Below are 24,589 nucleotides of genomic sequence, written 5' to 3' on the forward strand. Positions count from 1 at the left end.
TCCGCCTACAGCCGGAAGCTCAGAGCGCCGCCGCAGTGAGGTTCCGGGCCGAGGCTGCGCGGGCGGATTCCAGGGCGACGCCAGCCGCGGCGATGGGGGCGGTGGGCGGAGGGTTGGTGGACTGCCACTGCCACCTTGCCGCCCCGGACTTCGACCGCGTATGTGAGGGCGAGGCCGGGTCGTGGGAATGGGGAGACCCCCGCCCCCCCCCCCCCCTACTTGTCCGGGCTACCTGTGCTCTCCTTTCTTAGGACGGAGCCCAAGACTCACCCAGGCCGGTCTGTCGCTGCACCGACTTGCTCCTGACTCCCTATTTATTAACCGCAGTCGTACTGATCTTTCTTTCCGATCTGCATAGCCTAAGCCCAGCGTCTCCTCTTCCATTTGCTGTTGCCGGTTACCGGAGTTCTTCCCCCTGCCTGCGCTTGGCCCGGCTGAGAATCCACTTTTCCTGATCCCATGCAAACAGAAAGAACAATACACACACCAGATCAGAGTTACAGTGTCTTACCCGCTCTATTGGAAACCAGAGGCTTCTGATGGAGAAGGAAGAGCGGAGTCTATTCAAACAGAAGATGGGTGTAGGGCAGTGATGACCGCTGGCAGGTTGACCTGGCACATTCATGCTACCCAGTGCTGGATGGAGCGTGATGGGCTAGAAAGAGAGAGGCATGAAAAGGACCGAAGAGGTTTGCAGGGACAGCTGTGGTCAGTCAGTAAGGAGTTCGGGTTTCATTAAAACAACAGTGCGAATCTTGTCTTTTTTTTTTTTTTAAGAGAATGACAAGATCTGATACTCAATTTACTAATAAAAACTTTTGCTGATGTGTGGCGAACAGAGGAGAGCGAGGGTGGAAGCTGGAAGACCAATTTGGAAGCTTCTGCAGTATGTAGACAAGAGGTGATGGTGGGTGCAGGGAAGTTTGGGAAAAGCAGATGGGTTGGAGGTATATTTTAGAGGTAGGATCTATATGCTGGGGAATTGGATGTGGAGAGGGAGGGGAAGCGAGGACTTGATGCTGTAGGGAGGACGGTGGTGCTGTTTCCTGAGCTGAGGGAAGGCTAAAGGAAGAGGTTTGTTGGGGAGAACACAGAGTTGGCATATGTTGAAGCCTAAGATCCATCCAAGTGGAGATGTCATATCATCATTCTTTTTTATTTTTAAGGTTTGTTTGTTTCTTACATTTTTCTTTATAGCCCTTCTTAAATGTGAATCTGGGGTGCTGGAAGGAATTATAGACTGAAGATAACAACCGGGGACTCATTAGCATAGTAATGAATGACATTTAAACCCGTGGGTAAGATCACTTCAGGTGAGCACAGAGGGAGGAGCATAGGGTCCTGACGTCAGATAGAGGAGAAAGAGCCAGTCAAGAAGACTGAAAAGTAGCAGCCAGTAAAAGAGTGGTGTTTGCAGGTGAGCAGTGTTGCAGAAGCCAAGCGTGGAAAATATTTCTGGAAGGGAGGGGTGGATACATGAGGAGCTCCTAAATGCTGCTGAGGGGTAAGAGACAGGGAGGTGCCCTCTGCAGTTGACAATAACAGTTTGTGTCTCAGTGGAGTGGAAACAGATGCCAAATGCTACTAAGAAAAAGAAAGAGGAAATGAAGGGGGGGTCAGTCAGTGTAGGTTCTTCACACTCTACCACACTGTTCCTTGCCATCATTGTCGTTCTTTACGGTGCCTCAACTACTAGTACAGCGAAATACACAGCCAAAGAGCAGCTACTTATCCATCTAAAATAATTGTGATAACTTGTGCTTATTTTAGGATCTGGATGATGTGTTGGAGAAAGCCAAGAAAGTAAGTCAATATCTATAATTGCCCTTTTTTGGTTTTTGTTTTAGATATGCTATATTAATGCTTCAGTAAGAATAAGTTGCATTTATTAAGTGTTTACTGTGTGACAAGTACTGACCTAAGCCCTTTCTGCACATTATTTCGTTTAATGTTTCACAGCCACCTTCTGAGGAAAGCTTCTATTTTTTAGGCAGCTATTGCCCACTGTGTAGATGAGGAAACTAAGGCCTAGAGACTAACTTGTCCAAAAACACACCGCTAGTAAAATGATACAGACAAGATAGTCTGAATCCAAACATGTTCCCCCAGCCATCATACTTACCAGCAATATGGACCAGATTATCCATCTGTTGGTTCTAAAATTAACATTACCCTGGGGATTTTGGAGAAATGATAAAAGTTTTGGGAACCATTTTGATTTGTTTGAGAAAAATTATTAATTTTTGGAGGTGCTTATAAAATTCATTATCACTAGCATTTCATGGTCTTCCCTCAAAGTATTAGTTTAGAAGTAGCTGCCAGTATATTTTTATATTCAACCCTCTTGCACTATGACATTAATTAGGAGTGTGGGCTTTGGCGTTACACAGGCCTAATGATCTTGGGCAAATTATTTCACTCCATCCAGAATTCTGTCTCCTGATCTATACAATGGATTGTAGCAATGCCACCTCATAAGGTTATGTAGATTAAACGGAGGTAATATTTATGTTCACTGAACACAGTGCCTGAAACATAATAAGTATTCAGTGATAGCCATTATGATTATACTGACAAGAGTATGGATGTGCAAGAATAACTAAAACACAGAAAACTTTATAATTCTATTTAATTATATTGGATGTATATTGCTTGAGACTCTAGCTAGTCTATTCTGTTCTTTTTTGTTTCAGGCCAATGTTATGGCTCTTGTGGTGGTCGCTGAACATTCAGGAGAATTTGAAAAGATTATGCAGCTTTCAGAAAGGTTCGACTTCTCATTAAGAACTTAAAGAGTTGCTAATAAGGATGCAGTTATGATGTCATGTTCATGATCTCAAAGATTATCCATTTTTAAAGAGAATGAGAAGGAAAATATTAACATAGCCCTAAAAAATATGTCCTACTTATTCTTTAGAGTAACGTTGCCTGCTAGTCTAATATTCAGCTTCTCAATTCATTCTACACTGTTAGGTATAACGGGTTTGTCCTGCCATGCTTGGGTGTTCATCCAGTTCAAGGACTTTCACCAGAAGAACAAAGAAGTGTCACATTAAAGGTAACAGTAACAGTCAGCTAAAACAAGAACCATAGAACATGATAATACCTTTGACTCAGTAGTCCTTCACTTTCTGATTTATAGTGTTAGGCAATAATCTAAAAGAAGGCAATGCTACCTTCTTTCCCAGAGATGTTTGTTGCAAAATTATCTGTAATAGAGAAAAGGGGGGAATAGCTTAAGGGTTCAGAAATAAAGGAATAATTAGTTCACTTGTAGAGTAGTAAATATAATGCATTTATTAAAAATGAAGACTATAAGCCCTAACTGGTTTGGCTCAGTGGATAGAGCGTCGGCCTGCGGACTCAAGGGTCCCAGGTTCGATTCTGGTCAAGGGCATGTACCTTGGTTGCGGGCACATACCCAGTAGGGAGTGTGCAGGAGGCAGCTGATCGATATTTCTCTCTCATTGATGTTTCTAACTCTCTATCCCTCTCCCTTCCTCTCTGTAAAAAATCAATCAATAAATATATATATTTTTAAAAATAAAGACTATAAGATTTATGTAGTAACATGGAAAATGTTTGCAGTATAATATAGGGAGAAAAGCAGGATACAGACGGTTTATTCACAATGAGTGGCATCATGTAAAAATATATCCTGTAAGGAAAAGACTGTAAAGAAAAACAGAAATGATAGTAGTTATGACAATCTTACAGAATTACATGTGATTTGTTTTTATTTTTTTTTATCACATTGTTATATTGATTTGGCAGAAAGGTGATAAAGTATCCAGAGAAAGAAAGATACAAATTCATAGATGCAATACTGTGAGGGAACAGATGAGCTCAAGTACACAGTGTCTTTGAACGTTGAACCATCCTTATAGGAGTGATCTTGATCTACTAAACTGCATGGCTTTCATACCCTCTCTAAAAAAGATCTAGCCCTAACCGGTTTGGCTCAGTGGATAGAGTGTTGGCCTGCAGACTCAAGGGTCCCAGGTTCAATTCCCGTCACGGGCATGTACCTTGGTTGCGGGCACATACCCAGTGGGGAGTGTGCAGGAGGCAGCTGATCAAAGTTTCTGTCTCATCGATGTTTCTAACTCTCTTTCTCTCTGTAAAAAAAAAAATCAATAAAATATATTTAAAAAAAAAATCCTACCCATGAGATATCACTGACTCACCATAGCCTTGACTACTGACTCAGCACTGGGGAGATGCACAGTTTCTTAAGTGCTTTATTACATATTGGGATCAACAGCCCCATTTTGAAGAAGTGAAGATTTTGTGTTACCTATGAATAAATTAAGAGATGAGGTCCATTCTTTCGAAATAATGAATTTGTATCCCTACATTTGAATACCCTAAGTAGCTCTACTTATTTTGCAACAAAATTACGTTGAATTCAACTTCATGTAAAAATAAATACTTATTCTGTAACTCTCCTGAGTTGTTGATGTGATAAAATTTCCCCAGAGAGTTACAATTCTGAAAGTGTTGGGGATCAGAGCAAGATGGCATTTGTTTCATTTATGTAGAGATTTATAGCTATAGGCATTCATTTCGTTAGTCAACCAAGTGTGTACTGAGCTCCTACTGCATTCCAAGCACTTTAGAGTAATATCCCTCTCATGAAAGTAGGTTCTAGATGGAGGCAGACAATCAACAATTAGATACATGAACAGGAAAACTTTCGGCAGCACTAAGTGCTTTAAAGACAATAAAATAAGATGATGTGATAGGGATTGTGGATGCTAGTTTTTAGATTGTGTAGTCAAGGAAGGCCTGTCTGAGGCGGTGACATTTGAACTGCAACCTGAATTATCCTCAGAGGTACCTTGCAACTTACATATCCTGAGACTACAATCTTCAAGTCACGTATTTTAAAAGAAGCAAATTTTCTACATATTTGCCTTTCCCTTGTCTGACAAGGGAAACCTCAGAGGGCAAATTCTCTAAGTGTAATAGTAATAGTGTGGAAACTAATGGTACACAGTTACTTCAATGATTACAGACAAGCACACATATGATACTTAGTGTTTATATTGTTGAACCTGTAGAACAAAAATAGGCTAAACAGGATTATCAAGACAAAAGAAATCAGTGCAAAGAGTACAAAGAGTGTATGGGATTATCACTATGACAAACTCACAAACCAATGTTACTCTAAAAGGAGAACAAAACATAATGCACTCTCCAAACCTCACTTACAAAAGTGGCTTTCTTCTCTCTTGCTCAGCTACTCCAGGAAATCAGATCAGTCCTTCTAAATGCCAGGAAATGCCTCCTAAACAGAAGGAAGTGTTTAAGTGTGAATCTTTATAAACAGTTTCATTCCTGTGACCTGAATAGGTATGGGATACTATCCAGATAGAAGTACTCACCGTTCTAGGATTACTATTCCTAGTTCCTCAACTGGTTAACGGAATAGAATATATGTAAAGAACCAATACAGCATAGTGCCTGGCATTTAATAGGTATTTATAAAATATCAGTTTCCTTCTCCATCTGTTTTAACAAATTACTTTGTTTTCTCCCAGGATTTGGATGTAGCTTTGCCCATTATCGAGAATTATAAGGATCGATTATTGGCAATTGGAGAGGTAAACACCCATTAACTGATCAAATGACTTCTGATTTAGACTTTCATGTGATATATGAAAAGAATCTTTAATTCAATATTGGTGATTATAACTAACTTGGATAATTATGTTCACCCCATCAAGCTGAATAATAACTCATCAATACTTCCTCAATAAGCACAAGAGCTTGGGGATGAATCAATAGAAAGCCTCATCATAGGCTTATGTTAATACTTTATTGTCATTTCTATATACTATGCTCTTTTTTTGCTTAAATATGGGTCATCTCTCTAGTTAAAGTAGTATATACAAAGCATACTTTAAAGAGGCTAGAGAACATTTTTATTAAATAATTTACAGTTGTAAAACATTTTTATCACTTGGTAATAAATTCCACTTCTAATTAAAGATAAAGATAAGAATAACAGTTAAATTCAGAATATAGATTATAACAAAATATATAAAGGAAAGCCGTCATTTATAATCTTTCCTGTTCACTGTGATGACCACATGTAGCTGTTGAGCACTTGAAATGTGACTGGTCCAGATTGAGATGTGCTTTAAGTATAAAACACCCAGAGATTTCAAAGTTTTAGCACCCCAAAGAAAGAATGTAAAATAACTCAATAATTTTTATATTGACCATGTGTTGAAATAATGCATTACTATATAATAATAATGATAATGTTTGGGGGTATACTGGATTAAGCAAAGTATATTAAAATGAATTTTAGCCATTTCTTGTTAGTGTTTTTAATGTGGCTAACTAGAAAATGTGACGTTATATATGTGGCTTGCACATATGGCTCCTATTATCTTTCTCTTGGACAGTACTGTTCCATAGTATGACTTTTTGGGTTCATTAAACCATGAAAAACGTAATTCTGTTTGACTTTTCTGTTATAGGTGGGACTGGATTTCTCCCCCAGATTTGCTGGCACTGATGCACAAAAGGAAGAGCAAAGACAAGTCCTAATCAGACAGGTCCAGTTAGCCAAAAGACTAAATTTGCCTTTGTAGGTTAATTAACCATCTTCCTATATTAATAGCTATAGAGCAAATTAAAATGATTCTTTTGAAATGGAGCTCTATATTTCTTTTTCTCTTAATTACTTTAATAGAACAAAATAATGTCACATTAATTACTTAAAAGGAATATTTTGTTGTTAAACAGAAATGTTCACTCACGTTCAGCTGGAAGACCCACCATCAGCCTCTTAAATGAGCAAGGTATTTAGATTCCTGAGACAAATGTGCCTAATGTTTACGTTTGGTATTCCAGTCCATCTTCTCATAGAACAAGCCATGTTTTAATATGATTTCTTAAACGAAAGGAAATAGAGGAAGGGGGAAAAGGGAAGGGAGAAATGGGAAGTCAACTAAAGTGGTTTTACAAGTCAGTCTACTTTTTACAAGGTTTTCGATGTGATTGTGATATTTATAATCATTTGCCAGGGTAAAACAAATGAAAAATTGGATTAAGTAATTTATAGTCCTAAAATAAAAAATGTATCTTATAGCATTACTTTTCAAACTTTTTGAAGTGATACTAATATACACACATATATACTTTTTTTGGTAATAAAAGTATGTGTATACACTGGTCAGTCTTGACCCACTAGATTGATTTCATAACTCACTTGTGGTTATAACCCACTAATGGTCATACCTGCCATTTGAAAAACAGTTTCAAATAGTGAAGTAAATGTACTTGCCTACATCTAGAAAGCATGGTATTTCCCAGTGATGAGTGCTGAACCCTTTGGGATCACTGAGAGCATGATTTGTACGCAGGCTGAGCAGCCATTCTTTAAGAACCAGAGGCGATTTTGTGAAGCTAATGCTGATTAGTCAATTTGTGACTCATTTAGCTCCCCATTTACTCTTCCACTAGCATTCTCACTGAGGACTATTTGACTGCTTAAAAACCTATTAGGAACAATAATCTGACAGTTCACAAGCTTCTGGAAAATGTTTGAAGGTATAGGAAGATTCAATAATTGTTTAAAATTTTATATTTCCATTTTATTTAATAATTTCATTCTGAAAGTTAAGAATGTATTATATTTTTATTCTACTGCTTGAACACTATATATTTATCCCTCCTTTAGAAGTCATAGAACCTCATATTTCTATCACAGTGAACAAATTTCTTATCTTTGCTGTTCAATTTGATTAATGGAAAAACCTCTCATTGAGGACATAAATTGGAATTCTGATCTATCTTCTATTTTTGAGAGGTGCTGACAAAGTGCTGCTCCATGCATTTGACGGTCGGCCATCTGTAGCCATGGAAGGAGTAAAAGCTGGGTACTTCTTCTCAATCCCTCCTTCTATCATAAGGAGTGGACAGGTAAATTCTTTCATTAAGCTTCCACCTATACTTTGTGAAATACACTTTAAAATAAGAGCTTCTATATTTTATATGTAATATAAAATATATATTTTATATATGATATATAGTTTATATGTAATAGATACTTATATATAACACTTGTGATATTATTCTAGTTATACTACAAAAATCAATCCTAAGTCCCTACCTTATGTCAATATCATATTATCATGATTACATTTGATTTATAATAAGTTTTGAAATCAGAGATAATATGAGAATTCCAATTATTTTTTTATTTTCAAGATCATTTTGGCTATTCTAAGTCCCTTGCCTTTCCATCTACATTAGAATCAGCTTGATTTCTTAAAAAAAAAAAAAAAAAAAGCTGGCTGGGATTTTTATTGGAATTACATTGAATCCATAGCTCAATTTGGGAATAATTGATATGAACACACCATACCTCTTTATTTCGATCTTTGATTTCTCTCATCAATGTTTTATAATTTTTGACATACAAATCCTGCACATATTTTGTTATATTTATCCCTAAGTATTTCATATTTTTCATTCTATTTTAAATGGTACTGGTTTTAAAGTTTTAGTTATCAATTATTCATTGCTAGTATATAGAAATACAGTTGATTTTTCTATATTAAACTTTTATCAAGTGACCTGCTGATTATTCATTAGTGCTAGCAGTGTTTTGTAGATTTTTCAGGATTTTTATGTAGATAATCATGTCATCTTTGAATAAAGATATTTACTTTTCCCCTTCCAATATTTGTGCCCTTTATTTCTTTTTCTTGCCTTATTTCACTGGATACAGCTAGTAGAATGTTGAATAGAAATAGTAAAAGCAGAAACCCATGCCTTTTTCCTGATCATGAAAAAACATTCATTCCTTTACCATTAAGTATACTATGAGCTGCAGGTTTCTTATAGGGTTTAAGGAAGTTTCTTCTGTTTCTAGTCTGCTGAGTGTTTTTATCAAAAATGGATGTTGGATTCTGTCAAATACTTTTTTGACAATATATTATCCTTTTTATAGTTTCTTAGGTAGAACCTTAGATTATTTGAAACCTTCCTTGTTTTCTAATGAAGATATTTAATGCAATAGTTGCATTAGCACTAACCACATATAGTTACAATCCACAGATATTAGATTGTTATAATGAGGCTGTTTTTTCTAGTATAAGTATTGATATGGTCATAGGTTTATTTGTGATCTTTGCTGTATTTTCACTTTCTTTCCGTTCATAATGTTTTCTAATTTACCTTGAGACTTCCTCTTTGACCATAGTGACTATTTAAAAGTGTATTGTTAATTTCCAAATACTTAGGAATTTTCCTGATATCTTTCCATTTCTGATACCTACTTTAATTGGACTATGTTCAGGAGACATTCATTGAATGATTTCACCTCTTTTAAATTGGTTGAGGTTTGTTTAATGGCCCAGAATATGATCTATCTTGGTGAAGGGAACATACACACTTCAAAAGAATGTGCATTCTGCTATTATAAGATGGAGTGTTCTACACATGTCACTTTATAGTCCAAGATTATTTTTATTTTTCCTACTTTTAGCTTTTGTGGAAAAACTTCTTATTTAGTAGTAACCTTTAGCTGTGGCATGTTTCTTTTTCAAAACTAAAATACATTTAAAGATAATAATTTGTACATTATAGAAAATTGAATCACTTCAGTAAAGAACAAATTTTAAATTAATCCAGATTCTACAACTCAGGAACAATCATTGTTAACATTAATTCAGATAAAATAAGAAGATAATCTTATTCTTTTTGTTTTGAGTTAGCTTCCTGGGTGTCTAATTGTATCAATAAATATGGACCTAGCTCATCTTTAAAATGATAGTATGATATTTCATAATGTGGATGTACTTTAATTTATTTAAGCATTACTTTAAGTAAAGGTTAGACTGTTTCTAATTTTTCACTGTTATAAACAGTGCCTGAGTAAACACCTTTGTACATCTTACATATGCACACTTGTGCAGTTTTCCCTCTAAATGGAATCACTGAGGAAAGGGTGTACATTTTAAAATTTGGTTAAACTGTTACATTTTCTTTAAAAAGTTTATGCTAGTTTAACTTTTATCTACCAGCAGTGCATGAGCATACCTATTTCTGAGCCTCTGAAATTTTAATCTTCAAACAATTCATTCTAATAATATTCCACTCTGCATCATGAGTCTCTCCCTGCCATTTTTTACTTTTTAACAGTGCATCGGCAGCAAAAGAATTACGTTCTTGGTATAAAAGTCATTGGGTTCATTGCAATCCTTATAATCCAGACAGAAAATTAAAAATAAGAAAGTAAAACCATCTACCACCTAATCTAAAATGTGCATATGAACTTTGGATTTATATCAGAAAGCCTGAGTGGCTTAAAGTGAACAGTAGAAAGAAGCACTGAGTGTGGTGGAGAAGCAACAGAAGTCTCTTCCTGAGATATCTCAGTGGGATGGTGATATCCGGTGTCTGACTTCCTTACTGTGTGTGCTTTTGGTTACTACTCTCTGGGTCCCTGGAGTCTCTGGATAATTTTTGGCAATGAATGTTGCTATTTAAACCTGTTAGTAATAGAATGAGAACGTAGTGAGCATGTATCAATTGAATATTGAAGCATGAATTTTAAGCTCTTGCAGAGTAGAATGCATTGGCATGTGGGTTTAATGTTCTTTTTTGAAAATTCTTTATTACTCCTTTTTTAAACTTACTAGCTTTTTCTTTTCTCTAAGAAGCAGAAACTTGTGAAACAGTTGCCTTTAACCTCCATTTGCTTGGAAACAGATTCACCTGCACTAGGACCAGAAAAACAGGTAAGTCATTTTCAGTTTTCCACATGATTGAGATCAAGCATGTAAAACTCGCAGCCTCGGCATGCCTGGGGCCCACCAGCCGCAAATTTGATATGCTTGATTTAGATTGTGTCTTTCATTTGAGTATTTTTGATTTGTCTGTGTTTCTCATCACAGTGTAAATACAATGGAATCCTATTTTAACGCTAGGTTGAGAGGTTATATCAACTTAATTTCAGGTCTTTTCTAAATATAATTTTTATGCCCCAAAGAATATTATTTGATATGGACCATGTCCTCGTCTATGTGGTAATGAAAGCCAGACCAGTATAGCAAAAAGCTCAATGACAAGAGTCAGAAAGACCTGGATTCAAATCCTGTCTCTGCTACGGACTAGCTGTTTGACTTTGAGCAAGTTATTAATGTCTCTGAAATGTTCTTCACTTATAAAATGTAAGCAAACTAGCAAATACTTTGAAGTAGTATAGTGAGAATTAAATGGAGTAATGTATCTGGCAGTATCTGCTATATAGTAAGATGCTCAATAAATGTTTATTTTTCTTCTTTTAATTAGATTGTTATAATGAGGCTCTATTTCTTCTAGTACAAGTATAATAAGTGTATAATATGCCATTGTGTGAATCTACCATAGTATATTTAACTTGATATTGTGATTTGGGTTGTTTCCAACACAATTATATCTGATGAATGTTATCAGGTTATTTTTCTTAAACTTAATAGACATCTTATTCCTCTCAATATTATCATCCTAAGTAGATAACTTAATAACAGTAATACATTTCACCAAATCTAAATGTACAATCTAAATGATTGTAGATGCACCACTGTTTTGTGACCATTAGGATGGAAAAAAAAAAAACCACTGCCAGTTATACAACGACATGTCATTGAATCCAAGTAAAATATGTATCAATTTCAGAGATGTTAAAATAGGAGAGAAATACATCTTAGACTCAGTGAAGTACCAGTACATATCTGTTTAGCCGTCCAAATATGTACTGGTACTTCTTGAAGGTGTATGGTGACATTTCTCGAATCAAACTGTAATGTCTGTAGCCTGTGAGGTGCAGGGGCCAAGCAGCAGAGCAGTGACCTTTACAATCACTCAGTTAAGCAATAAACCAAAGGACGGCTAACCCATCAGTCATGCAGGTTGCCAAGTGTCCACTGTTTGCAGACTGCTAGATGCTGGGACCTCAGTTGTTAATACCCCACGGCTCTTTTCAAGAGCAACATAGACTTACAGTCAGTGTGTAGCTATAGCTTCTAAGCTGAAGTTCAAGACTTTCTCCCCTTATTGCCTCCCACCTTCCCCCAGCCCCATTAAAAAAAGCACTCATCGGCTGTGTTTACCAACTCATTTTCTTCTATTTTATCTACAGTCTTCAAGGATTGCTTCTTTTGACAATCACGTTTGAGTTAGTGTCTGCTCTGTTCTCCTTCAGGTACGGAATGAACCCCAAAACATTACCATCTCAGCAGAATATATTGCCCAGGTAAAAGGAATCTCAGTGGAAGAAGTGATGGAAGTGACAACACAGAATGCATTGAAATTGTTCCCCAAGCTCCAGCACCTGCTCCAGAAATAACTTCAAAGCCAAGTGAACTGAAGGGGGGCAGCATTTGAGAAAAAGAAATGTTCTGGCCCTAGCTGGTTTGGCTCAGTGGCTAGAGCTTCGGCCTGCGGACTGAAGGGTCCTGGGTTAAATTCTGATCAAGGGCTTATGCATGGGTTGCAGGCTTGATTCCCAGTAGGGGGCGTGCAGGAGGCAGCCAATCAATGGTTCTTTCTCATTGATGTTTCTATCACTCTCTCCCTCTCCCTTCCTCTCTGAAATCAATAAAATATATATATTTTTTAAAAAGAAATGTTCTGATTAATAGTCTGAACTGAAGAAAGCATTATATAGGGATAAAAAGATTATACTTTTAGAGAAATATTTGTCATTTGTTGTTAATCCTCACCCGAGGATATTTTTCCATTGATTTTTAGAGAGAGTGGAAGGGAGAGGGAGAGACAGAAACATTGATGTGAGAGAGACACATTGATTGGTTGCCTCCTGCATGCTTTCCAGCCAGGGCTAGGGATCAAGCCTGCAACTGTGCATGCGTGCCCTTGACCAGAATCAAACCTGGACCCTTCAGGCCACGAGCCGACCCTATATCCACTGAGCCAAACCAGTCAGAGTGAGAAATATTTGTCTCAGAAATAAAACTGAGCTTGGATCCTGAAACCTTGGGTTCTAATTCTACCTTGCACTGCTTTTCAATTAATGGACTCCTAGCAGGAGGTTGGGAGACACTACTGCTTCTTACCTTGCCCTGTTAAATAGAACCACCACATGAACTGAAACCATTTTTTCCAGCAAGGGTGGCTCCCACAGGTAATCATTTTCTAGCCTTTCTTGCAACCAGGGCACTGATAATATGACCCACCCTAGATTCTGAATGAAGTGAGACACACGAGGAAGCCAGGACTGAGGGTGGCAGTATGGCAGCTTGGTGAGGTTAGCATTGTTAGCTGCAGGGTCTGTGCCCACAGGTTGTGTTAGTAGAGTCTTTATGCTTCTAGTTCAGTGGTATGAATTGGTTTTTCCCCCCTCCTGGAGATTTTACTAACTATCCATTATCCTTCAGTAAATTCATTTCCTTCTTAAATTAGCCAAATTTAGTTTCTGTTGCTTGTATCTTTAAGAACCCTGCTTGATGAGGAAATTCATACCCTGAAGTAGTTATCACAAAGAGACCATTAGGGAAAATAAGGAAGGAAGAGAAGGAAATCTGAGACTCATTATAGTGCCTGGATCACTTTCCAGATAGCAAATACCAGTTAATTGTAAGGGATAAGAATACTGCCCGTCCATAGCGGATGATGACCAATGTTGTGAAAGCATGTTAAAAAGATACTCTATGGCAAAAGGATATGTGCTGATTTGGGGGCAGCCCAAAGGGTACTGCACTGAACATTTTCATTATTTTTCTTCACTTTTTCTGTATTTGTGGAACCTCTTACCTTATGAGGCAGAGCTCACCTTCCACTGTACCTGGCCCTTCCCTTTGGACCCATCTTCCATGCCAGCAAAGAAACGCAGCTTCCCTGCCCTGGCCTGCAAGACCCTCTCCAGGGAAGAGGCACTGGGTGCTGGTAGCTTCAGCAGCAATAGCAGGCCACGCCTTCGCCTTTTCTGCGTACCAGGGATGCCACAGAGGGCCTTCCTGCACCCACATTAGTGGCCTTGACTTGGGAACTCACTGCAGACAGCTCTGCAGGGAGGCGGAGCAAAAATGGAGGGAAATGACTGTCTGCCCATCCCCCTGTGTCTACTGAGGAAACAGGTGCATCAACAAATCCGAGACTCCTGGGAGGGGCAGAGAGGTGTCTGGACTTACTATGATTTCAGGTAGGGTCAGAGTCCAAAATTGGTAGGTTTGTGACTTTTGGTTTTCTGGTTTTAGCCTGAGGCTGTTATAAGGTGTATAGAGGAGGACAAAGTAGAAACACCTAACGGGGGAGGCAGAGGGAGAGCTTCCAGGAGAAGGTGGCATTTAAACGAAAGTTAGCTAAGTGAAGGGAGGGTAAGAGAATAAAGCAGAGAACCCCAAGTAGTTCCATAAAACCAGAGGTGCATGAGGGAGGAGGCAGAAGAGGACTAGAGAGAATTAAGATTCGAAGGTTGTTAAGTGTATTATCTATAACCTGACACTCATGTACTATGTATTTATTCCCTGATTCATCTTAGAACGAGCCAAAGAAAGGATGCTGTGTTTGATAGTCTTTATGTGGGCAGCTAAGTGTTCAGAGATAATTCTCCATAGGTCTCCCATTTCTGTGTATCTCTGGGGCAGAGACACTGGACAGCTTTTGTTCCAGATTATCTTTATTTGAGAGAGAGAGAGAAACATCAGTTTGTTATTCCACTTATTTATGTATTCACTGGTTGATTCTTGTATGTGTTCTAACCAGAGATTAAACCTGAAACCTTGGCATATCAGGATGATGCTCTAACCCACTGAACTACCAGCCAGGGTCCAGATGATCTTTTCAAGGATGTTTATATAGCGAAGGGCCTTGGAAGACAGATAATGTCTCCCACTGAAGCAGAGGCAAGTTTATTCTTTCTGCAATATAATGAGCATCTCTACCTCCAATCAGAGGTTGGGTTTCTTATTTTTTTTGTTTTGTTAATTCTCACCTAAGTATATTTTTTCCATTGATTTTTTTTTTTTTTTTTGAGAGAGAGAGAATGGGAGGAAGGCGGAGAGAGAAAGAGACAGGGAGACAGAGAGATGTGAGAGAGACACATCGATTGGTTGCCTCTGGCATGTACCCCAACGGGGGCTGGGGATCGAACCTGCAACCCAGCTATGTGCCCTTGACTGGGACTCAGACCCAAGACCCTTCAGCTAACAGGCCGATGCTCTAATCACTGAGAAACTCCAGCCAAGACAAAGGTTGGGTTTCTTAAGCTCAGAGATTTTCAGCTATGAGGCAAAGCCTCTGTGTGCATGGCATCTGTCTGAATGACTTCACATTATTTGGGGCCAGAGAGTGGAAAGGCGGGGGCAGAGAGTACCAATCAGAACATGATGCTTGTGCTGCTTGCTGTTGTGGAAGAAAGGGCCACATGCTAACCTGACAAGCTCAAGGAAGGCCTGCATGGCAGTCTTGCAAACTCAGAGACCTAAAGTAACCACAAAGGATGGTCTGAAATTAAACTTTAACTAAAAGCAGTTATGTCCTAGGCCCATATCTTCACTGACATAGTCAACCTTTACCTTAACTGAGCCTATATATCTTTTTGCATCTGTGATAACATATCTTTGAAATGTCTGGGTAACATGTAACTTCCCTTTTTCCTGACCCCTTGGGGCACACAACCTAATGTGCCTGGATGCTAGGACAGATGCCACAAATTCCTTCATTGTTATTTTGTCATGTTCATTGTTGACTGTTAACTGTCCTGCACCCACATAAGTATGTGTCCATCATTTTATTTTCTATCCAATCCCAGAGGTCCATCACCCTCCCACTTTGCTTTCTCCTGCCTCTCTAATCTACCACCAATGGATTTCATGTAACCCACCTATGTCCCCTCCTTTGATTGCAATGTATAAAAATAGATGAAAAAAACCTCTATTCTCTAGAGCAGTGGTTCTCAATCTTCCTAATGCCGCGGCCCTTTAATACAGTTCCTCATGTTGTGGTGACCCCCAACCATAAAATTATTTTCATTGCTACTTCATGACTGTAATTTTGCTACTGTTATGAATCGTCATGTAAATATCTGATATGCAGGATGTATTTAGGCGACCTCTGTGAAAGGGTCGTTTGACCCCCAAAGGGGTCGTGACCCACAGGTTGAGAACCGCTGCCTAGAGCACTATCCCAATTCCCAGCAATTGTTGACAGTTTGGCTCAAATAAACTCACAAAAATTCTTTACAGGTTTTTATGTTAACACTGCTCTGAGCAATAAAGTCCTTTGCCTCTGAACCAAGATTCTTATGTCTTCTGTCACCAATGCCCCTGAAACTGTGGCAGGCTAACCCTTCATAGCTCTTGACACTGGAAGTTTTGTTGTTTTTTGAGAAGCAAAAAATTAGCTTTGGGCCTGGCTTTTTAATATATACCCTCAGGGTCAATGAATCTTATCCCCACTGTGCCCTGGTGCAGTCCTAGCTGAGATAGCGTTTTAGGCCAGTTGACTGATACATATCCTTTCCAATATTAATATGCTTTGGCTTGTGAATCTGAGCTTTCTATGAAGGCAAATGGCAACCAAATAAAAGGTGAATATTTCACTGATATAAATACAAATGCAAAGCTGCACGTGGGTTCCAAGCCAAGTAGTGCCCAGCTTGCCATCAACACTAATAAAAGAGAAAAATGGTAATTGGCGTACGACGATACCCTTTTCATTGGCTAATCAGGGCTATATGCAAATTAACTGCCAACTATGATTGGCAGTTAACTGCCAACAAGATGGTGGCTAATTTGCATATGTAGGCACAATGCAGGGAGGCAAAAGGGAAAGCAGGAAGAAGCCCCCTGCCACTGACAGTGATTGGAAACCCAGGGGGGAGCTAAGAGCTGGGGGGCAGGGCAAAGGCAGCCCTGGGGCCGCCTTTGCCCTGCCCCCCCAGCCATGATCAGAGAATCAGGAGCCTTTGCCGCCCTGGCCAGTGATAGCAGGAAGTAGGGGTGGAGCCAGCGATGGGGGCTGGACACAGTCGAAGCTGGCAGTCCCGGGAGCTAGGGGTCCCTTGCCTGGGCCTAAAGCGGAGCCCACGATCGCGGAGCCGCTGCAGCTGCAGGTCCCCGCTGCCCGAGCTGGCCGCCTCAGCCAGAGGCGTTAGGCCTGGGCAGGGGCGGAGCCTGCAACCGTGGGGAGCTGGGGGTCCCCTGCTCAGGCCTGACACCCCTGCCGGAGGCCTCAGGCCTGGTCAAGGGGCCGATCCGGTGATTGGTGATCAGAGGGTGATGAGGGTCAACTCCTCTGGCCGAGGCATCAGGCCTGGGCGGGGGGCTGAGCCAGGGATTGGGGGGATATGATGGTCCCCTTGCCCAGGCCTGAAGCCTGGGTCAGAGGCGTCAGGCTTGGGCGGGGGGGGTGGAGCAAGCGATCAGAGGGAGATGGGGGTCCCCTGCCCAGGCATGATTCCTGGGCCAGAGGCCTCAGGCCTGGGCGGGGGCCAGAGCCAGTGATCAGGGGGAGATGGGGGTCCCCTGTCCAAGCCTGACACCTCTGGTGGGGGCGTCAGGCCTGGGCAAGGGGCCGATCAGGTGATCGGAGGGTGATGGGGGTCTATGCCTCTGGCTGAGGCATCAGGCCTGGGCAAGGGGCAGAGCCAGCAATCGGAGGGGTCTGGGGGTCCCCTGCCCAGGCCTGATGCCTGGGCCAGAGGTGTCAGGCTTGGGCGGGGGGCAGAACCAGTGATGGGGGGAAATGAGGGTCCCCTGCCCAGGCCTGACACCTCTGTCAGAGGCGTCAGGCCTGGGCAAGGGGCCGATCCTGCGATTGGAGGGTGATGGGGGTCAACGCCTGAGGGCTCCCAGTATGTGAGAGGGGGTAGGCTGGGCTGAGGGACACTCCCCCCCCCCTACACACACACACACACAGTGCACGAATTTCGTGCACCAGGCCTCTAGTATGGAATAACAGGCTACTGGCTCAGACTGCAAAAAGGAACACAAGCCACGTCAAAACCTGAAAATTAGTCTGCTACCCAAGAAGGAATGACACACAGATAATTCTAGCAATGCTCACTTTGGGGATGGAGAATAAAATAAAACAAAAAGCTCCACCTTGCTAATCTCTCAAGTATGTACTTAGTCAAATTATCAAAATCCTTGCTCTGAGTTCATGCAATTCAGTGTTTAGAAGCAAGTTGTTAACTTTGAGGATTAGTGGGATTGGTCAACATACTCCACCAATTTATAGAAACAAACTATTTAAACATTTTAAATTAATAAAGAGAAGATCACCGTAAAGGATCTTTTAGGTGATAAATATTTCCAAGTATCTTTTTAAAAAAACTTTTTTTAAAAAGTCTTATTGATTTTAGAGAGAAAGGAAGGAAAAAGGAGAGAGAGAGATGTGGGAAACTGATACAGGGTTGAGCCTCGGACTGACCTGCTGGCAAAGTCACAAACAAGTCCTAGCTTAGAGGGCACAGCCCTCTTAGCATAATTAGGCTTGACCTTCTAACACTCCCTAGATCTTATCTGGGAAGCTAACGGGCTGAGGAAGTGCACAAAGTGTAACCATGGTCAAAACAAGTGAAACTCACAAGAACTGTGTAACTATGGTAACCACTACCTTGTTTACCTCTCACTATAAAAAGCTTGGTGAGGCCTGAGCACAGTGGAAGTCCTCCTTGAGTTGGACTTGCCCTCCTGGTCCCCCAATATTCCCAAATTATCTCGTGTCTTTTCTTTTTCATTTGTGTGCGGCTCCTCTTCCAGACCCGAACCCTGAACCACGCATGACGTGGAGGGAAACACTTACGACAGAGAAAAACATTGATGTGAGAGAGGAACATTGATCAGTTGCCTCCCACAGGCATCGCAACCTGGGTATGTGCCCTGACCAGGAACCAAACCAGCAACCTTTCAGCATTCAGGGAGACACTCAACCAACTGAGCCACACTGGCTGGGGTGAAAGTATCTTTAATAACAAAAATCATCCCTTCAAAAATATGACTAATAGAATGAAATTAATGAAGATGTAATACTTGTTATATGACTTAACAAAATATTTCCTTGGTGAACTAGCAAATACTTTTGGCTTCTTTTATAATTAATATTTGTAAATAGTTCAGAGAGATACTGAAGAAGGATAAAGAGATGGTATTTTTGTGTGTCTCTGGGGATGCACTTTATCCAAATATTGCATTATCTGAAAAATAAAAATAAAAAGTATGTTATATAACATAATTCATTTCATAGTTTCTTAAATAACCCTGAGGGCAGAGAGGATGAGTACTGTTTCAAAGATACAGGAAGTAAGGTATAGAAAGCATAAGACTAGTCAATGGCAGATACAGGACATGAACCCAAGTGCAATGGACTGAATGTCTCCTTCTCCCCCCAAAAATGTCTATGTTGAGACCTTGATCCCAGTGTGATGGCATTAGAAGGTGGGGCCTTTGGGAGGTGATTATGTCATGAGAGTAGAGCCCTCACAAATGGGACTAGTGCTCTTATAAGAAGAGGCCATGAAAGGGCGAGTCGTCTCGGGGCCTGACCACGCTGCTGGCGGCCTCGGGCACCGACTCCCCAGCCCACGGTGGGAGCCGGGCGCAGGCTGCCACCCGCCCGCCGCCCCCGGACCGGACCCACGCGGCAGCAGCGGCGGCGGGGCGGGGCGCGTGCCCTCGCCGGAGGAGATGGAGGAGGAGGCGATCACCGACGCCCCCGGGAACGAGACGGAGGACGTGGACTTCCTGCCTGGGCTGGAACTGGTCGATCTACTGGACCCCCAGCAACCGGACTGGCCCCTGGAGCCCGGGCTCAGCTCGCCCTGGGGGGGGGCTAGGACTGCGCCCTCCATCTTGCCCTGGGTCCTCCATTTTTGGGGTGGCCGCCATGTGCTCAGGAGAGTGCCTTCTTCCCGGAAGCCCAGGCCCCTGCTGGCCACGCCCAGGATTTCTTTAAACTAACCAATGACAATCAAGGGACGTGCGCACCATAGAGATGACCCGACTAGCGCCTGGCCAATCGGCGGGGCCCACAGTCCCCTCTCCTGCCCTCACTCCACCCCCCTATAAAACCCCCTGTCCCATCAGGCCTCTCTCTCTCTCGGCCACTGGAGCTTACTGTTGCATCGGTGAGTGTGGCAGGGGAGCCAAACCTACGTTTGAAAATAAATGACTCTTTGCTTTTGCATCGGACTGACTGGCTCCCTGGAGGTCTTGGGAACTTTGAAATCTGGGCACAACAGCCAGAGCACTCGCTAGCTCTTTCTGCCATGGGAGAGGACACAGCCTGAAAGCAGCCCTCTATAAACCAGGTAGAGAGCTAGCACCAAGCACCTGCCCTGACGCTCTGATCTCAGACTCCCATCCTCCAGACCCGTGAGGAAGAAACTTGTCATTTAAGCCAGCAGTGTACGCGTTTTTTATAGCAGCCCAAACTAAGATACCAAGTTTTCTGTTTTTAAGGCTGTTGTCTTTCAGTAAGATTGCCCCTCTTTTGGTGTTCACACCTCTAAGTGGACAATTGAAGAGAGAGTGTGAAAAGGGGTGGTAGGATGTTGGAAAGTTTTACTTAAATAGGGTGATTTCTGATTAATTGGCTTTTTAAAAATTATTTTTTTATTGATTTCAGAGAGGAAGAGAATGGGAGAGAGAGAAACATCAATGATGAGAATCATCAATTGGCTGCCTCCTGCATGCCCCCTACTGGGGATCAAGCCCTCCAACTGGGCATGTGTCCTGACAGGGAATCAAACCGCAACCTCCTGGTTCAAAGGTCACCACTCAAGCACTGAGCCTCAGCCTGATGAATTGGCTTTTGAAGGAAGATCTGAATAAATTGAGGGAAGGAAAGAGAGAGAGAGAGAGAGCCCAAGGTAGAGGGAACAGCATGTGCCAAGTCCCTGAGGTGGGAACCAGAGTGGTCCATCCCAGAAACAGGAAGAAGACCATGGTGACTAAGTGGGATGAGGCCAGGGAGAGTAAAGGAGAAAAGGCTGAAAAGAGAAGCACACAGGATAAGGAGAGGATTTTATCCAGTGTCGTGTGACACCATGGGTGAGTCCTGAGCAACAAGTGAAGTATCTAATATACAGGTTATTTTTTTTAATCACTCAGGCTGTCATGTAAAGAAATACATGTGGGAGGTGGCAAGAGCAGAGGCTGGGGGACAGAGGTGAGGTCCCTGCTGTACTTTGGGAGAGAGATGACCGTGGGTTGGCTCTGGGTGGTAGCAGTAGTCAGATTCAGGACTGATTTTGAAGGAAGAGCTGACAGAACTTCCTGACAGATTGGACGTGGAATGTGAGACAAAGAGGGGAGTCAAAGGTATGACTCGCTCTATGGCCATTTTCTGAGATGAGCAGGGGTCAAGGGTGAGTAGGTTGTGGGGTGGAGGATAGGAATTCTGTTTGGGCGATGGTAAATTTCACGTAACATCAAGGAGAGGTGGCAATCTGATACATGCTATCTGATAGACCAGTCCAGAACTCAGGAGAAAGGTCAGGGCAGAAGCAGAAATGCGGGAGTCCTCAGACTAGAGATGAGATTTTGAGTCCTGTAACAGAGCGGGACTGTCTGGGCTGAGATCACCTAGAAACCAAGGGTAGATGATGAAAGAGGGCCCAGTATTGAGTGCAGGTGTTCTTCGGCATTCAGAGGACAGAAGAGGGCCAACCTAATAAAGGGGATGCTATTTTATCATTAATGATGTTTACTATTTGATTCATTGCGCATTTGTTGAGGGCCTACTAGAGTACTGTAATGTTCATCAAATTTGGGAGGTAACGTTTACAAACGAGGGTTTTCTCGTTGCATCTGCTGGCCTCTGGGGCAAGGGGGGTGCTCTCAGTCTAGTGTGGCAGGCCCAAACTCGTGGTGTGGATTGGGCTAAGTTTTCTCTTGGGGTGAGTTCACCTTTGACTGCTTTTAAGCCAATGCTTCCAATATAGATTTGCTTTCCGGCAACAAAGCCACCATTTTTACCTCCATCTGTCTCTCAGTCGATGTAAAGCCAGATTAGGAACAGAAGGGTATTATTGTTGACTTTTTCAAACTTCAACAGTATTCAGAATAAAGCAGACACTCCAACAAATGTCAGCACCCTTCTCTAACACCCAGGGACTCTCCACTTGTGGAGATAAAAAGAAAATAAGCCCTCAGTATTCCCAGACCACCCTTTAAGAACTACCAGTTTAGGCTAATTAAAGGAAGACCATGGATTCACATACCGATTCCCATAACATTTACATTAGGTCTGTACTTATCCAGCATCTTGTCATCATAAAGTTTCTGTTTAATTCTGTTCACTTAAAAGGAGCAAAGAGCTTTTCTGCAGTATTTAAAGGTTATTTTAATGTTCCAGAATTGTGGGCTTCTAGCCTCTATATCATGCATGTTGGTTATGGAAATTATACTTGTTAGACTCTGTTTTGTAGAAAACCATGTGCATTCATGTAAAGAGGTAAACTATGTCATAGGAGGTGGATTTTAATGTTCACTATTAAACTTGTGAGAATTAACCTACTACCTGTGATTTAACTCATCTAGCTCCAAGTAATTCAACCAGAATAAAAGGTAACACTAGAATTAGGAACACTAAAGGCATTCCTCCTTCTAAAGGAGTTACATTTTAATGTAAAATAAACACCTGACTGTTACAGATTAACTTTAACACACAATGGAGAACCTCACTTGTCCAGGCCATACTGTTTCCTCCTCTCATCACCACCTACCAGGAGCGTGGGGCTAATGCAAGTCACGACCCCCTCATCAAAGAAGTTAAATCTCCAAATCGCCAATATAGCGATTCTTTTGTTTCTGGTACAACTGAATCATGTGTTGGTTGTATTTAATATAATTATACTCTCCTTTTACTTTACTTTTCTTCTCTTTTTTTTCAAATAAAGGAGAAAAACATCATCAGTTGTTTGCCTTGAATTAGAAACAAGTATTCACAATCAAGGTAGCTACCAGTTCCTCTTCTTCCTCCTGCAAAATACTACCCCGAGGGCACACCCTCACCCCAACTTCCGTCCACATCTTATTGTTTCTGGGGCCTTTTGTTTAATATTTGTCCTCAAAATAATTTCCATTTTATCTCAACTTTGCACATGAAATTTTTACAGAGGCAACAAACTTTGGCGAGATAGGCGGCCTCCTAAGTTGTGGTGGTCCGTTATAATTACCTATCACAACTTTTCTCAAAATACGGTTCTCAGGCCATCAGCATCAGAATCACCTTGGCCTGCGGAGAATGCAGGCCCCAGGACCCACCTAGAGCCTATATTAAATGAGGCCTCCTGGATGTTGCGCCTGGGATTCTGAAGGCACAAGAAAATGAGAGCCTCCATCAACTAGCCTCGTTGACTGATGCTTTCCCTTCAGACAGGTTGTCCTTAAGCTATCCCAGAGCACCACTATGACATTCCCCCTGATTATACAATTATCCCTCCTGTCGACTGGGTGGGAAACCTACCCATAACATCTTACTTTTTGATGGAAAGTGCCTCTTCTCTATGTGAGCAAGGAGACTCAGTTTGACCCAGGAGCTCCTGCCACTGTCAGGCACAGGTTCTTTGGTTTGGGAATGAATATGGCACTTATAGGCACAACTGAAGTGCCTCCGCTGAACTCTCAGTAAGCTGACTTGATTGCTTCTTTCCACCAAGCAGTTGGACTCACGCTTTTCATTGATCTCTTTCAGGAGACGTTGTCTGTCGACTTTGCATTTTATAATTGTTTCATTGGCCCTGTTTATAGTTGTCATTATGCTGGCAGACTAATCATGAAGTGCTTCTTCGTGTCCTGCAAACAAATTTTAAAAAAATTCCATCAGTTAGTTGCCTGATTGATCCAGAAGCCAGCACTGTTCACAGTCAGGTGTGAGCCAGTCCTCTCTCTCCTCCTGCAAAATACCACCACTGCTGCCCTCACCCCACACCTCCCTCCATTTTTTACTACTGTTTTCTAAGGTCTTTTTTTGTTTGTTGATGTTTCTTCAGAGGGAAAAAAAAAGTTTTATTTTTTAAAAAGGGTATAGTAGAAGAATACATTTTGGTTTTTAGATACTATGCATTGATTCTTGCTTTTAGGGTATTTTGTTATTTCTTCTGATTATAAAAAAAATTTTAAGAAAATACAGAAAAGCACAAGGTAGAAAAGCTAAAATCACTCTTGATCCAGAAACAACCAAATTCACATTTTGGATCTTTCTTTCACAATAAACATCCAAAGGAATTTTATTATAACAAATACAGAAAACAACAACAATAGTAAATTGGCTATAGGAGAACATAAATTTTAAAATGTATAAAGGTTGTTTAGTACTTAGGAAGATTTTGCTTGTTAGAACTGTACATTTGTCTTTTCAGGCATTTGAAGTGCTTAAAAATCAGATGTTAAATTTACAAAGGAAGTTTAAAATATTTATGGATCTTGTGTTAACTAAATCTGTAAATGGACTGATTACTTAGAAGTATTCAATCTATTCAACCTGGGTTAATTTCAGAAAAAATAAGGGTGATCGTTCTTTATACAAAGTAACTCAATTTATAAATAGCATATAATCAAAGGTTGGCAGAAAGGTTTTAAATGTTTTAATTTTAGAAAATCAGTATAAATAATCTCAC

The 24,589-nt window shown here is 41.0% G+C and overlaps 2 protein-coding genes across 9 annotated transcripts in view; one reads left to right on the plus strand and one right to left on the minus strand.

The window, feature by feature from the left end:
* Window positions 1–47: 47 nt before the first annotated feature.
* TATDN3 (TatD DNase domain containing 3) lies at window positions 48–12,997 on the plus strand. Of its 7 annotated transcripts, none has more exons than XM_059674631.1 (10): window positions 48–158; window positions 1,771–1,803; window positions 2,694–2,767; window positions 2,974–3,058; window positions 5,544–5,606; window positions 6,492–6,601; window positions 6,760–6,815; window positions 7,826–7,938; window positions 10,665–10,763; window positions 12,209–12,997. In XM_059674631.1, exons 1-10 carry the CDS (start codon window positions 93–95, stop codon window positions 12,350–12,352), a joined length of 843 nt encoding a protein of 280 aa, XP_059530614.1. In that variant the 5' UTR covers window positions 48–92; the 3' UTR covers window positions 12,353–12,997. The 7 variants fall into 7 exon arrangements, with proteins under 7 accessions (XP_059530614.1, XP_059530616.1, XP_059530617.1 ...); XM_059674633.1 differs by having other exon boundaries at window positions 10,683–10,763; XM_059674634.1 differs by having other exon boundaries at window positions 10,686–10,763.
* Window positions 12,998–18,917: 5,920 nt separating this feature from the next.
* The window catches only part of SPATA45 (spermatogenesis associated 45), a 38,711-nt gene continuing 33,039 nt past the window's right edge, over window positions 18,918–24,589 (minus strand). For both annotated transcript variants that reach the window (XM_059674652.1, XM_059674653.1), the window contains exons 2-3: window positions 23,451–23,765; window positions 18,918–19,162 (exon numbers count right to left, since the gene is read on the minus strand). In XM_059674652.1, coding sequence (XP_059530635.1) covers window positions 19,143–19,162; window positions 23,451–23,727 — 297 coding nt within the window. In that variant the 5' untranslated portion in view covers window positions 23,728–23,765 and the 3' untranslated portion in view covers window positions 18,918–19,142. The remainder of the gene's footprint in view (window positions 19,163–23,450; window positions 23,766–24,589) is intronic.

This window comes from Myotis daubentonii, chromosome 18 (assembly GCF_963259705.1).
Source record: "Myotis daubentonii chromosome 18, mMyoDau2.1, whole genome shotgun sequence".
Classification (NCBI taxonomy): Eukaryota; Metazoa; Chordata; class Mammalia; order Chiroptera; family Vespertilionidae; genus Myotis; species Myotis daubentonii.

What these genes read in the sequence shown, in the direction of transcription:
- TATDN3 (XM_059674631.1), top strand. Translation starts at nt 93, where the DNA reads ATGGGGGCGGTGGGCGGAGGGTTGGTGGACTGCCACTGCCACCTTGCC. An exon ending in CAGCCTCTTAAATGAGCAAG is followed by an intron (nt 6,816 to 7,825) that starts GTATTTAGATTC and finishes TATTTTTGAGAG; the next exon opens with GTGCTGACAAAGTGCTGCTC. An exon ending in CACTAGGACCAGAAAAACAG is followed by an intron (nt 10,764 to 12,208) that starts GTAAGTCATTTT and finishes GTTCTCCTTCAG; the next exon opens with GTACGGAATGAACCCCAAAA.